The 14377-nt window shown below is 42.9% G+C and overlaps 1 protein-coding gene across 1 annotated transcript; it reads left to right on the top strand.

The window, feature by feature from the left end:
* Positions 1–7061: 7061 nt before the first annotated feature.
* Positions 7062–14162, top strand: LOC140991950 (filamin A-interacting protein 1-like). The gene is made up of 4 exons (XM_073462123.1): positions 7062–7373; positions 8569–8742; positions 8843–9021; positions 14090–14162. The coding sequence occupies exons 1-4, from the start codon at positions 7062–7064 to the stop codon at positions 14160–14162; spliced, it is 738 nt and encodes a 245-aa protein (XP_073318224.1).
* Positions 14163–14377: the final 215 nt, after the last annotated feature.

Here is a 14377-nt window from a genome sequence, read left to right as displayed (position 1 = left end):
CTCTCTTTTGATCTGCCTTTCTCTTCCCCTCAATCATATTGACAGCAGCGTGATGTCAGACTGCAGGAATTTACTCTGTAATTTGTGTGTGGGTGTGTACATGCATGCATATGTTCAGCTCGCATGCCAACCGTCCACACAGGCTGCTGTTTGCATACGTGTGTGTGGGAGAGGTGTGTTTTTTTGTAGCACACCTGCTTCCTCACCTTTCACCTTTCTCCACTTTAACGGCCCTCCCTCGTCTTCACTTCCAGCTCACATGAAAAAGTGAAGTCATCACTGAAAAAGCCCTCGTTCTTAGCTTCCAGCGACAGCTAGAGCTCATTGTAAAAGATCCTGATGTCCCGTGAGACTGTGCTCGAAGGTATATCGACAAGGTTTGGGTAACACGTGGGAAAGACTCGTTACTTTGAGCGTGTGTGGTGCGAGGTTTTGATTGCGAGTCCCAACAGCCACAGGAACGATCCAAAATCATAAAGTCTCCAAATAATAAGCTTTAATCGCTTTCTAAAGTGTTCAGATGTGTGATGAAATTACTCGATGGCCATTTTAGACGGACTTTATGAGGGTTTATGAGTTAGGGACTGGCAGGCTGGCTGGCTTGGTGAGTTCATTGCGTTAAGAACTCTTTGAATGAATGAGCCTTTTGACCTGGTAGCTCGTCGGAGAAACCTTGGTGGTCCCGGCTAGACAAGCCCAAACTGCCAACTGTTTCCAGTAACAGCTTTGCTTTTGGCTTCGGACATTGTCCTCACTGCTTAATGAGAGCACAAGGTAATGGAAGGGCCTCAGGAAAGGAGGGTGAAAAAAAAGGAACTCATGAATGAATAAGCAAGCTGTTTTTATTAATAATGCTAATTTTGTAGTGCGGCTCTGGGGAGGTCGATGTCGGTCTGTTGGTTCACTGCTTCGGTCCAGACTGAAATGTTTCAACATCTATTGGATGGATTTGTCGTGACATTAATCAAACATTCATCGTGGTCGAAAAATGACACAAAACTAATGACAATTCCATCAGTGTTTGGTGATACTAAATGTTAGCATGCTAATATGCTAAAACAGGAAAGTGAACATTACAGCTGCTTTGGTTTGATGAGTACATTGATGTGTATATTTTGATGCTGAAACCACTGTACTTAAATGCGCAATATGTAATTTCTGCTGCTAATTAAAATATGTAAGTAGTGTGGGATCATGGGAGTTGTAGTCTTCATTATTACACAATCATTATCGCTGATGAAAATCTACCTGATGTGACTCAGACAGAAATGTTTGCGGACGATGTCATGTTTTCTTGCGTTCGCCGACTTCCTTCGTCACTCTCTGACCTCTCCTGGACGTGATTGGACAGGCGCTATTCTCGTTTTTAGATATTTTAATGCAGAAATGTAACATATTATATTTATAAGTCAATTTTGAACGCAGGACAAGAGCTTCTTCCAGCATGTTAGCATGCTTACGTTAGCATTTAGCTCAAAGCAGTGCTGTGCCAAAGTATAGCCCGTGTTGCTTTGCTTGTGTCCAACCCTGATCCTTTAGAAAAAGCTACTTGTGTGCACAAGTTATACAACCATATATAAACGTATGCATACCTAAAGCAAGAAGTCACAGAGGCTATTAAATCAAATAAATACATTCATTAATCCTCCCTCTGTGTATTATCCTGCTTGTGCTTGAATTATTCTTTTCAATACGTCGCCTTTGTTTTCCGAAACCGAGCTAAGCAGCCAAGTTCCCTTGCATAAGATCTGAGCACCTGTTAATCATAACATCACCTCTTGGCACCGGTCCCCGCGCACATAATGAAAAATGACTGGAGTTTATTCAAACTCCTGACGAGGACTGGATGGGATTAGTATGAGCACAAAGCACGGTTAAGTCATCTCTGGGCGTTTTTTTTACACATGTCACACACCCGCTCATTCATGCTGTTATTGTCATTGAGTGCTCCAACAGATGGATGATGTGTTATTATGGCGTTAGCAGCGCAGGTACAAACATGATAACTGAAAGGTGATATCGCTGTGCGTCAGGTTTTAAGGCTCTGAGAGGGTTATGTGAGGTCTCATGCCACAGATGTTGTATAATTGTGTTCACACCTTCTGCAGGCTGACAGCACAGACAACAAAATGCGGTCATGGAGAAAATATGTGCTCACACAGCGTACACAAGCAGTTTAAGAGCATCGTTGTTATGCTGCGCTTTCATTTGGCGCTGAAGTCTACTTACACCATGTGTTTTGTTAGATTTGGACTGGAAAACTGATTGTGAGTCATGATAGTGAAGCTTAACACCTAATGAAGAGGAAAAATGTAGTGAAATGTGGTTTTATCGTATCAATTGGAGCTGAACAGCTTGTCTTTGTCCTTGAGTGCAATTTCCTATGACTCTTTAAAGGATAAGTTCACCCAAAAATGAAAAGTCAGTCGTAATCTATTCACCCCCCATGCTGACAGAAGGTCGGGTAAAGTTTTGTAGTCCACAAAACATTTCTGGAGCTTCGCAGAAAAACAGCGTTCTCCTAAACAACTGTTGTTGTAAAATATGGATCAAAATGTTGGAAGTTTATCTAAACCACTGACATGTTTATATTTGTTTGTTACATAGGCTACATACCACATTGACATTTCTACAAAATGTGCCATATCACGTTTACGTAACATGTTTACGACCTGACTTGGAGGAGTTCCAGGCAAGAAGGCTGCCAAGCCACTGACCGCAGTTCGAGACTGTGTTTCAACATTAGTAAGCGTGAAACCACAGGATATTTTTATAGGACACCTCGGGACAATTTCCAGCCCGCTGTGCCACTAAAAAACAGATATTATTGATGGGAAGTCCCACCAAAACAACATAAAATGGCTTCTTACAGCTCGTCCGGCAGAATCTCTGGAGTCTCTGGAAGCCCCGAGATTGCAAACGGGGTGCTGGCGTGCTAACACTTTTAGCTTAGCAGCTACAGTGAAGATTCCAGCTTAAAAATGAGTTTGAATAACGTATTTTCAAATCAATTTGGGATCGTGGGGCTTCCAGAGACTTGGATTACACCGGATGAGCTGTATGGAGCCATTTAATGTTTTGTTTTTGGTTGTTCTTTTACATCCCCCTCTACTTCACTGACTGTCCTGAGCAGATGATGACTTAATGTTCATTTTAAGGGGTGAACTGTCCCTTTAGCTATTTCTTGCTGTATTTAATATCTTTAAAATGCAGTTTTAATGTTTGCTTAATGTCGTATTTCTATTCCCATGACCCTGTAAAGCACTTTGACCCGCCCTTTGTCTGATTGATGCTTTATAAATAAACCGGCCTTGCCTTATAGGCTTATTACTTTAATCTAATAAATGCAGAACATTCTTAAGTATAATTTAGGCTTTTGGTTCACATCTTCAAAGGACAAATCCTTTAAGCACGGCATTACTTTGTATAATGAAAGAAAGGTGTTTTGAGCCGTGTAGCTACAGTTCAACAAATTATTTTCACATCAGCCCGTGAACACAAAGCAGCACAGTCTTGGCCAGCGCTCATTCAAGTGTTTCCAATTCTGACCGCTTCGCTCCAAGTTTCCAATAACCAATAACACAGTTCACAAAAATCACGACCGTCATTTGCCAGAGATATAACCCTGATCTCAAAACTAATTTATTTAACTCCCACCAGGACAGAAAAGGGACTGATCTGGAGATACGTCAGATCCAATACGGAGCCTTTTTCCCGTCCTCTCTGTGAACTGTTTTGTGAACTATGTGATGTATTTCTGATCCATCTTGGAGATTTTGCAGATATGTGATACTTGCACATGTGGGAATCCCAGCGGGGCTGCGTTACATGTCTGTGACCCTCGGATCTGTTGCACAATCTCGGCTTGAATCTCTAACCCTGCAGCTTTTTGTGCATCTGTGAGTTTGTTGCATCATGTAAGGTCTTAACAGGCTGCGGGAGTGACTGATGGCTGAGGTAATTATGTAGCCAGTGCAGTAACTCATTAGAGAGGTTACATACCGTTCTAATGACGTCCAGGATAAAGTTACAAACATACAAACTGTTCTGCGTCCTTGAAATACTGCACAGGAAAGATACAAACGCTCATTACCTAAATCTGAGCGGAGCGGGTTCTGTCTATCGCCTGCAGCCCAGATCTGTGAGTAAGTCGATGTGGAGTCTGTCTTCGACTGCAGGGAATTACCTCAGCCCTGAATCATGTGGCGCCGTGCCTAGAGTGTGCACAATGCAATCACCCAGCCATCTTTCTTACTCATAAACTGTCAGAGGGCCTCACACAACGGGCTGGACGCACACTGCAGGAGTCTCGAACACTTTGTTTCTGAGGTCCAATCAGGGCGAGATGTTCGGATTTTGTCTCAGCAGCAACTCTGGACAACGGCTGAAAAGAGTTATCACTTTTTCTTTGTTTTATTAAACAGACAATAAACAAGAAGTTTAAATAGAGTGAACACAAGACACAATGTCAGCTGTTGTTGTATCACAGTGTGGGTAGTTTTGGTGTATGTTCGGCCTTTTTTTCAGGTGCTTTTGAGTTATTTGACTTATTTCGGTTTAGCTCGTAGATATACGTGACGGAAAAGGTCTTCAGATCTTTTACTTAAGTAAGAACAAGCAGTAAAATACTCCTTTACTGCAGCCAGAACTCTACAAAAGCAAAAATATGTAGGTATTTTCAGTAAAAGTACTCCTTGGCTCGGCCCCTGAAAGTCTGCTTTACCCATTAACATAAACACACGCAGAACATCTTTGCCATTATCTACATCATCCTCTTCCTCACAGGTGGTGGTGGCTGCTTCACTGATGCTAGTTATCTCTTGGCTAGTAACACGAGCTCCTGGCTATCTCTTCAGTCTAGGTGGGAGCAGCTTTCTGAGCTGGTTGAAAAAAGTTGGTCATTACGTTATCATTTGGATCCAGCTCCCTCTTTTTCTTCTCTGCTCTTTTTGTGTGTAAAGTATCAAGTAGAAAGTAGCATAAAAGTGAAATACTCAAGTACAAGTACCTGAAATTTATAAATAGCTGTGATGCATTGAGTACTATGTAAATTAGTAAATGGGAAACCAATTGGTAAATTGAAACAGAGCTATTTTAGTGTCAATCTCATTTTTTAGGTTAAGTTTCTGTTAATATACACCCCTTTGCAATTTAACGGCTTTATCAATTAATTTCATTTCATGTTGAGCTAATCCCTTTTTCCTGGTCTTCATGGATGAGCTACTAAAGGCTGAGAGCAGATGAAAGCTCAGCTCACAAAGCCTCACATGTTGGGAAATCTTTCATCAGAAGTACAATCAAAACTGACATTGTTTCGTGGTAATGACAGGACGTCGTTGTGAAATGTTGTCTTTAGCTGGAACTTCTGAGCTCAGTTAGATGGAAACCTTTTTGACGCCAGTCGAGCCTGATAGATGATGATGTAATGCCTCTAGGCAGATTATTCCCTCTCACATCAAACAATCAGAAATGAGTCTCAGCATGTTTTTGTTTCAGTTCTGGTTCGTCTTTTGGATGTATTTACTTTAGCTGAGCATAATGCTGAAAAGGCAATAAATTACTCGGCGAAGGAGGCTTATGGTTCTTTTGCCTGTGAGACTGCAGTTTACAGCATTCACCTATTTATCATCGTTCGATTTATCAAAGTCAGTGAGTCACTGAATGGCCCATTCATAAACCAGATGTCACAAAGACACACTGTACACTGCAAACAGACCTCGCTTGGTAGCCACGATGCTTTTTATTCATAACTCACTAAGTCATCTCGGATGTTGCCCCTTTTTCCGATCCGGGCCCAAACACATGAGACCACCTATCATCATCTGTAAAACAGACAAAGTAGGTACACAAGTAGACCGCAGTGCCTAAATCCTCTGCTAGAACGATCTTGGCCGCCGTTTTCTGGACAAGAATTTCACGTTATGGGAAAATTCATCATCCGTGAATGTCGCTCGGCAGCTTTGGGTAATTTGCTGCGACAGGACTCGAGGTCCCGGGTCCAAAAGAGTTCTGGCACTGTTGGAGAATTTGTGGCATAATCACGCTTTGTGGCCGGGGGTACGACGTGGTGATGATGACTCTGTTCCGCTGAGTGACTAATAATAACATGTCAGGCAATGACGACATGCTGTTGCGTTGTACGGATGACAAATGTGGACCTGGACGCAGTACGTAGGTCGGGTTTACGGCCTACTTGCAGTATGATGACAGTGTGACGAGATCCCACTGCGCAGTATGATATGTAATAAACAAAGATTATGTTTAGATGGTATCCAAGGATGATGACAAGACTTGCATTTTTGTTCGGTGGAGTATTGTTCTCATTTCTTTGGATGTATAGGGCTTGTTCAAGGGTTTGTTTTGGATACATAGGCAGGCTGAGTGAAAGTGGCATCCATGACCTCTAAAGCATGAATGCTCCAGCCAGAAAATGTAAATTAAAACATTTCATCAGCCACAAAGTGTGTCCTTGTGACTCCCAAACATCACAGATTGATTACAAATGACAGTGTAACAGCAGCTGAGAGTGATTTGTTCTTTAAAGCCCTTTAAAGTCAAGGTCATTGATCCAAATTTGGCACATTATGCTCCGTTGCCTCGCTCGTAAGTTAAAGGAACAGTTCACAAAAAAATAAAAATTCCCATGCTGAAGGAAAGTCAGGTGAAGTTTTGTAGTCTATAAAACATTGCTGGACAGCAAAACAGCAGTGTAGCACTCTCCTAAACAACTAAGGTAGATGGGGACTTGTTTTGAAATGTTAAAAAACAACCAAAAGTAAAACATTAAATGGCTCCGCACAGCTCATCCAACATAATCCAAATCTCTGGAAGCCCAGAGGTTCCAAATTGATTTGAAAAGACGTTATTTTAACCCTTTTTAAGCCAAAACCTCACTTTAGCTGCTAAGCTAACAGCGTTGGCACACCCCGTCTGACATGGATGCGTTTAAATAACTTTATATTTTTGGGTGAACCTCTCCTTGAATGCAAATGTAACACAAAGACATTTACATAAAACATCTTTATCCTTTCATTTTCCTCTCACACAACAGGTAGAGGAACATGAGATCCCGCAGCAACAGTCTGGAGGACGTAACCAAAGCCAAGCAGAAAGACACACGCAAACGCTCTGCAGAGCGAGAGGAGCCCTCCGGAAGGGCCGAGCGCCGCAGCCGACATCGGGAGCCGCCGGACGACACCGGCACCATCCAGAGGAATCACAAGATGGCCAAGAACAGCACCTGTGCTAGTGGGAATGGGAGTGGGAACGGGAACGCCAGTGGTGCTACGAAGGCGGGTCGGAAGGAGAAGACCAGGGACCTTTCCAGAGATGACCTCGTCTTTCTGCTGAGCTTGCTCGAGGGAGAGCTGCAGGTAATCCAAACTGAGCAAACTTGGACTTAGCCCTGGGAACAATTAGCTGTTACAGCAGCAGACAGGCCTGCAGACATGGCACCGGCCCCAGTCGGACATACAGTCAGACACGGTGGATCAGTGGGCAGTGGCCACTCGAGATGGACTAAAAGCCAGTGTTAATGGACAGCTAACAGCTGAGGCTACTTCCTGTCATTCCAACACTGGATCCAGGAAGCCCCTGGCAGTAATGTTGTATGATTGGAACAAGGCTGAGTTTGTCTTATTGCTGAGATTAAAGAAGCTAGACACAAGGAAACAAAGTAGACAAAGACAAGCAGAGCAGACAAAGAAGTATCTGTTCTACAGTACTGGACTTGTTGTGGTGGATTCCTCGTAAATCAATACAAGACCTAGTAATCATGCAGCTGATGCTTGGTCACTTTCTCTATTCTGTAGATTTAGTCAATTTTGCTATCTAAAGCTGGGCATTTCAAACATCTATCTGATCTCATGGTACAGTATTGGTTATTTATGTTACTGTTCTCATGTATCCCCTCGTACCTTCCCTAACCCTGCAGAAGTCCCTCCTTGGGTCCACGTACCACCAGACTTCAAGAGTGAAACACTTTTTCAACTCAGTGCAGGTTTTCAAACTAACCATTTAAAGACTAACTTCACTTTCAAAGTGAATTTCTGTACTCACAGTGTAACAGCACCAAGTTTAAACATCAAAGTGTGTTTACAGATCTTGGGAAGTATGACTCTACTACTCAGGGCGGCTGTGGAAAAGGAGGTAGAGCAGTAGTCCACCAATTAGGTGGTTGGTGGTTCTGTCCCTGGCCCGTGTAGTCTACATGTTGATTTATCCTTTGGTAAGATACTGAACCCCAAATTTCTCCTGGTGGCTCTTCCACCATTGTGTGATTGTGTATGAATGGTTATTGCTCCTGGTTGGTGGAGTTACCATCAAACATTAAAGGTAGGGAAGACAATTCTGGAGAATGATAGCTGAGTCCCATTCCCAGATCTTCAAATACCAACGAATTTCAGGCTGGATACCGACCGTTAATTTCTTAAGGAATAATGCACGACGCTCTACTGAGTGCCATTTAAGTTAACATTGGGTTTAAAGTCGACTCATCTCTTCCTGTCTTGCTGCATAATGGAAGACAAAGATGAATCTAACCAGATCCATCTTCTTTACCCACTGCAGGCCAGAGATGAAGTGATCACAGTGCTGAAGGCAGAGAAGCTCGACTTGGCCCTGCTGGAGGCCAAATATGGCTTCGTCACACCAGAGAAAGTGCTGCAGGCCCTGCAGAGGGACGCCATCCAGGGCAAGGCCGAGGCCTTGCAGGAGGACATCTATGAGAAGCCCATGGAAGAGGTAACACCACCTCTCAATCACAATTAAAGGAAAATGCCCTCAATGGCTGTGTCAGAGCAGTCCAGATGTGACAGATGTTTTCTATGTGCCTCCCCCACAGCTGGACAAGCTAGTGGAGAAGCAGAGGGAGACACACCGGCGGATGCTGGAGCAGCTGTTGATGGTGGAGCAGTCGCACAAACAGGCCCTGTACAAGCTGGAGGACGAGAAGAGGAACCACGGAGAGTTCATGAAGAAGAGCGACGAGTTCACCAACCTGCTGGAGCAGGAGCGCGAGAGGTCAGTGTACCAATCAGACACAAGAGCTCACTGAAATGAGCTGCCAGTCCTCCAGTAAACATCGAAATGCATTTATGCCGTCATCACGGAGAGATCTGGTGACATTTGATCTCGAAGCAATTACAGAAAATCTCATTTTGGTTTCAGGGGACAGTGTCAGTGTCACACTCACTTTCTAAATTCTGATGTCTGATTTAAATGCTAATTTTGGATGCCCTTCAACTTCATTAAAGCAAATTGCCTTGGCTAGCGTCCTGTCACTTAGGAGACACATCCATGAGCTTTCAAAAATAGGGTGTCAATGAAGACGAGGCTGTTGATTCCTGTTTGTCAGAGCCTCATCAGAGTTTTCTTCCTGAGTCGAACTAGTATCCAAACAATGTGATAGACCAATTAAGAAAGGGAATCTCAAGGCACATCGCCATTCGATTTGATTCCAAATCAGCGGGCTACGATGTGGTGATAAAATCATTATCAATGCCAAGATGCCGTCAGTAAAACGTGTCTGTTGTGACGTCTCCAAGAAATCCAGTTCCAATCTAATGTTGCTTTGATCTTAAATGACAGTTTTTTTAATGGCATGAAACCTCTGTATATGATTACACCTCATTCGGCTGGACTTCCTTTTTTAAAAACTTTAAAAAAAAAAGTTTTCACCATCCAGTTGGCTCAGCTGTGAGGAACAGACCTTGCGAGGCAGCTGGATTTGCACGGTCATCTCACCAGGCTTGAAGCTATGTGCTTGTGGCTGGATATTGAACCAATCAGCGTCCTATTAGAAACTACTGGCAGCTACGATCGTGGTGAAGGTGTGATGACAGAGACCAGTGAGAGAGAGAAGCAATTTGTTTGAAAAGGACGGGTCGGGCTTTGAGGTCCAACTTGAAAGTATTCCAAACTCGTCAAATACTGATGCTTCGGGATGGTGGCCAACCCAACCTACAATCCCAAAGCATCAGCGTTTGACGAGCTGGGAATGAGACTCAAAGATCAACTTTCTTACAACTTGGATCTTTCAGCACGGGGAAAGCACTGAAAGCTTTTCTTGATGAAAAAGACGTTTTTGCACTTCTCTTTAAGACTTCTAAAGAGTTTGATTTACCACCGGGCTCTGCTGGTGGTAGCACTCTCCTACTGTGGATCTGATTGGTTAAAGTTAGCCTGTGATCGACTGTCATAGACAGATAGTTCATCCGATTGTCTGAGTCTTTTTTGAAAGTGCTTGCCATTTCCCATTCAGTTTCTAACTGCTACTTTCCGGATGGTTGTAACAGGAGATCATAATGTCGAGAATTGGGTTTAAAATGTACGATTTATTGATTTCTTTGTATCGAGACATGATCTTTCAAGAGTGAATTTTGATGCATCTAAGAATTAACTTCTCCCCTAATCCTAAAACCGACCACAGTGGTGCAACTGCTCATTAAGATCCAACAGGCAGAAACTGATAAAAAACCTTCCGACTTTGTCAAGAGCCTTTCGACTGACAACGCCACACACCGTGCATTCATTCAGCCCATGAGTGCATTATGAAACTGAAGCCAAAATCACGACTGATGCAGCTTTCTTATTTTAGCAACATCTGTCATCTCTAATTGCCTCACTGTCCCTGCAGTGTCTTTACGAGTCAATGTCAGCATGTTCTTCAAAGTTAGAGAGCCTCTTGAGTCATTTCAGCAGTCGAAAGAGGGTGATCAAATTCGTCTCTTTTCCCATGACCTTGTGTTGGAGGATAGTGGCTGTTGAATAAACTTGAGTTAAATGCCTTGCTCGAAAGCAGTATGTCAGCTTGTAAAATCCTCTTTCCAATTCAGCTCTGCCAAAGCATGAATGTCTTAATAATCCTATGTAATGTTCGTATTAAATCAAAGTGTTCCTCAGGATTACAGGGGAAAAACCAAACTAAAGAATTCCATTATTGGTTTTCCCATGACCTGATGTAGGTCCTTCACTTTTATTATCACCTTTTATTGAACAACTCTGCACAAACCTGGAGCAAACCGAGAGTTTTTACTGGAGATGATCCAGCGACCAAGAGGGGGAGTCTGTCGACAGATAATTTAGGTTTGAGCTTAAAAACACAAACAATCTTTACATTTACAGCTCTGCTTTATGGTAGCACTGCGGATATTTGTGAAGCAGAGGGAAAAACCATATCCCTGGATGACTTTCCTTCAGCTAAGTCTGCGTTTCAGTGCCAGCGAGGCTCAGAGGCAGCTCAGAACGAGGGACACTTAAAGATCTGATTGTTTATGCAGCGGTTTCACGATGTGCTCTGATGTGGTAACTCTCTGAACTGTCCGTGACCATAGTAGTGGATCAAAATTACTGGAATTTGGAGTTATGCTTGAACTTTTTTCAATCTTCTGTCCTGTTAACTGACCCAAGACCACAAACAGACTTTTAGTCGAGACTGAAATACTGTATCTCAAACTACTGGATGGATTGCAATGACATTCTGTAGAAACATTCATGTTCCCCAGAGGATGATACCTTAAGATTTTGTTGATACGGTACCCTGACTATTCCTCAAGCGCCACCTGCAGGTCAAAGTTTCCACTTATCCTGTAAATTATCTCAAAATCTACAGGATTACATGACATGTTGACCAAAATGATCACAATCCTCCAGGATTACTAATAATTGGCCCTGAAAAAAACATACTGCTCAACCCCTACTTGTTAGCAAATATTAGCATGCTAACACACTCAACCTACCTGCTAAACAGCAGCATTGGTAGCATTGTAATTGTGAGGATGTTAGCATGCTGATGTAAGCACTTAGCTCAAAGTGTTGACACTGGCACGGCTGTAAACCGAGATGTTTTGTACTGCAACAGGAATCCTCGTAACACTATCATGTGCGACTGAATGAAATATAGCACTGATAACACACTAAGCTGTAGTTTCATAGCATTGAACGCTGCTTGTGCTGTATTTCGAGACATTTTGAGACATGTTACAGAAGTCTTAATGCCTGTGATCGAATAAAATACTGTAATGTGAGACAAGTCTGGGATGAATTAAAATCGCCAGCTAAGTCAGAGACAGCTGGAGGTGGAAACATGTCTGACTGATTTCTTCTGTAAATGTCACATAGAGAGCATTCACTGGGCAGCGCTCTGTTTACTGCCTCCTCAGCAATATCACATATCATGCGCACACACACAAAAGAATCAAGCAGACACACACACATGCACCCTCAGCAATTAATTTCACAAAGGAAACACAGCTGGACGTCGGCCCGTGACCTATTTGGGACGATCACATCATTGCTCTTTAGCCGAAGCAGAATGTTTGAGTTGGACCGGAGGACCGTATGACGACGGTCTGCGCTTTGTCACCAGGCATGTCAGGAAGGACAGGCTGCCATGAAAAATAGGCCCCCGTCCAGGGTCGAGCTAATTACCACGTGAGAATAGGCGAAGGATTTATACGACTGTGAGGAGGACAAAAAAAGAAAAACTAACCTAATGGCTCTGAGAAGCATCAATCACGCTGCGTGTTCGACGAGACGCCAGATTACCATGGAAATAGTTGATGGTTGTGTATTTTTTTGGGTCCCAGGACTTCAGCGTTAGTCCATGTAACAATGTGTTCAGCATCTGCCAGTGTCATCTGTCTTCAGTGTGTTGGACGCTGCCTTGTTTATGTAGCTGAGGACTCTGTTACGGTCATAGATGCGAGTGTGTGCAAAGTTATTAGGCAAACGTGTTTGTTCAGAGGTGTCCTCTTACTGTACCTCATTCCCTCAATCCTCACATGAGACGTTAGCGTTTTCAGTGCCGTCATATGGATAATTATGAGTTATACTTTATTGTACTGCTGAAAGTGTATGCACAAGAGAGTACATGTGGGGGTTCAGCTTCTTTTTGGTCCATAAATGGGCCAAACTCAACATGTAGGTGCAAATATCATGTAAGGTTTTGCTGCGTAATTTTCTGGATATTTTTCACAGTTTTGACCATCATTTCTATTGTTTATGATCAAGCTTTAGTCTCAAATTCAGAAAATGTATTGATCTTACAGGTTTTGATCAAACTCAAATGTTAGCCAAACACATTTGGAAGAGGAAACAAAGTTATTAGCATTATTATTGCATTGTTTTCCTGTGAAATTAGGGTTTAAAGCTGCAATATGTAAGATTTTTGTGGAAAACAACACTACTAGCTGAACCACTAGCTGCACGGCTAATTGAGCGAACTAGCTAGGTGTTCTATAGGTGGCCAATTCTTGCATATTGCACCTTTAATTTTGGTTGTGCTCACTTTTTTGTTCAGATAATCTATTTTTTGTGTTGCACATACCTGCCGAAGTTGGCATGCTAACCAGCCTGTCTCATAATACCGATGTGTACCTCGAGCTCCTGAGAGGACCACTAGCTGCACGGCTAATTGAGCTAACGGGAGCTACAGTCAGCAGCAGTTACAGTTACTCCTGTGATGTGCTGCCCTCTTTTTGTAATCTCGTAGCGATATTTGGCATTTCTGTTTTGCTTATTTTACGTACCGTGTTGTTTTGCTAGCGTCTTTGATGAGCTAAATCTACGCAACAGCGACACCTTGGACTAACTGCTTGTTTTGGGTTTAGTCTGAGGAATTAATTGTATGTAAGCTACGTGATTGCAGGGTTTTTCTACCTGGTTGTTAAAAAAACATTCAGATTAGTTCCATTTCTCGGTCCTGCATGCATTGTTGGACATATAACGCCATGAAGGAAACACAACTTGATGTTTGAACACACAAACTCAATATAACATGGTGATAAGTGAGCTTTACAGAGTCTGGCAGGAGGATTGTGTTACCCTCAGATAGGGCCGGGTTAGCCATTTCCTCTGTTTCCAGTCTTAATGCTAAGCTAAGATAACTGCCTTCTGGCTCTAGTTTCATATTTAGAGCAAAGACATGAGGCTCGTAAAACGTTATCATCACTGATGGAACTGATGTCCAACACAATAAAGAGTTATCTTCAAAACTTGCAGTCCAGCTGTCAATAAAACTGGGAGATGCACTCTGCTTTAACAAGAAGATATATTTCTGTCATCTCGCAGTCCAATGATTCCCCTCAAGATGTCGAGGTAGACATGTCATCGAGACCGCCTCGAGCAGGAAGAAACAGAGAATCCCCGAGGAGCTTAAGTAAACGACATTACAGTCCTTCGCCCAAGCACGAAACCCCGAGTTTGTTCAGCGGCTTCTGTTCTGCTCTGCACTCCTTCCAAAACATTATTACAGAGCGCCAGAGAAAGTGCAAACCCTGAAATAGCTTTGACTTCTACAAGGAAAAGCCACTTATCACTTGTCTGAGGAGAGCAGAAACAGCACTCTGTGTTTTGCCACGGCCTCGACATGTACGCT

This window comes from Pagrus major, chromosome 24 (genome assembly GCF_040436345.1).
Source record: "Pagrus major chromosome 24, Pma_NU_1.0".
Lineage (NCBI taxonomy): Eukaryota > Metazoa > Chordata > Actinopteri > Spariformes > Sparidae > Pagrus > Pagrus major.
The sequence above is the reverse complement of the archived record's forward strand: the minus strand, read 5'-3'. Positions and strand labels throughout refer to the sequence as shown.

Excerpts from the sequence above, each read along its gene's own strand:
- LOC140991950 (XM_073462123.1), top strand. The coding sequence starts at position 7,062 with ATGAGATCCCGCAGCAACAGTCTGGAGGACGTAACCAAAGCCAAGCAG. Across the intron at positions 8,743-8,842 it reads ATGAGAAGCCCATGGAAGAG|CTGGACAAGCTAGTGGAGAA; the intron begins GTAACACCACCT and ends CCTCCCCCACAG. Across the intron at positions 9,022-14,089 it reads CTGGAGCAGGAGCGCGAGAG|ATGTCGAGGTAGACATGTCA; the intron begins GTCAGTGTACCA and ends ATTCCCCTCAAG.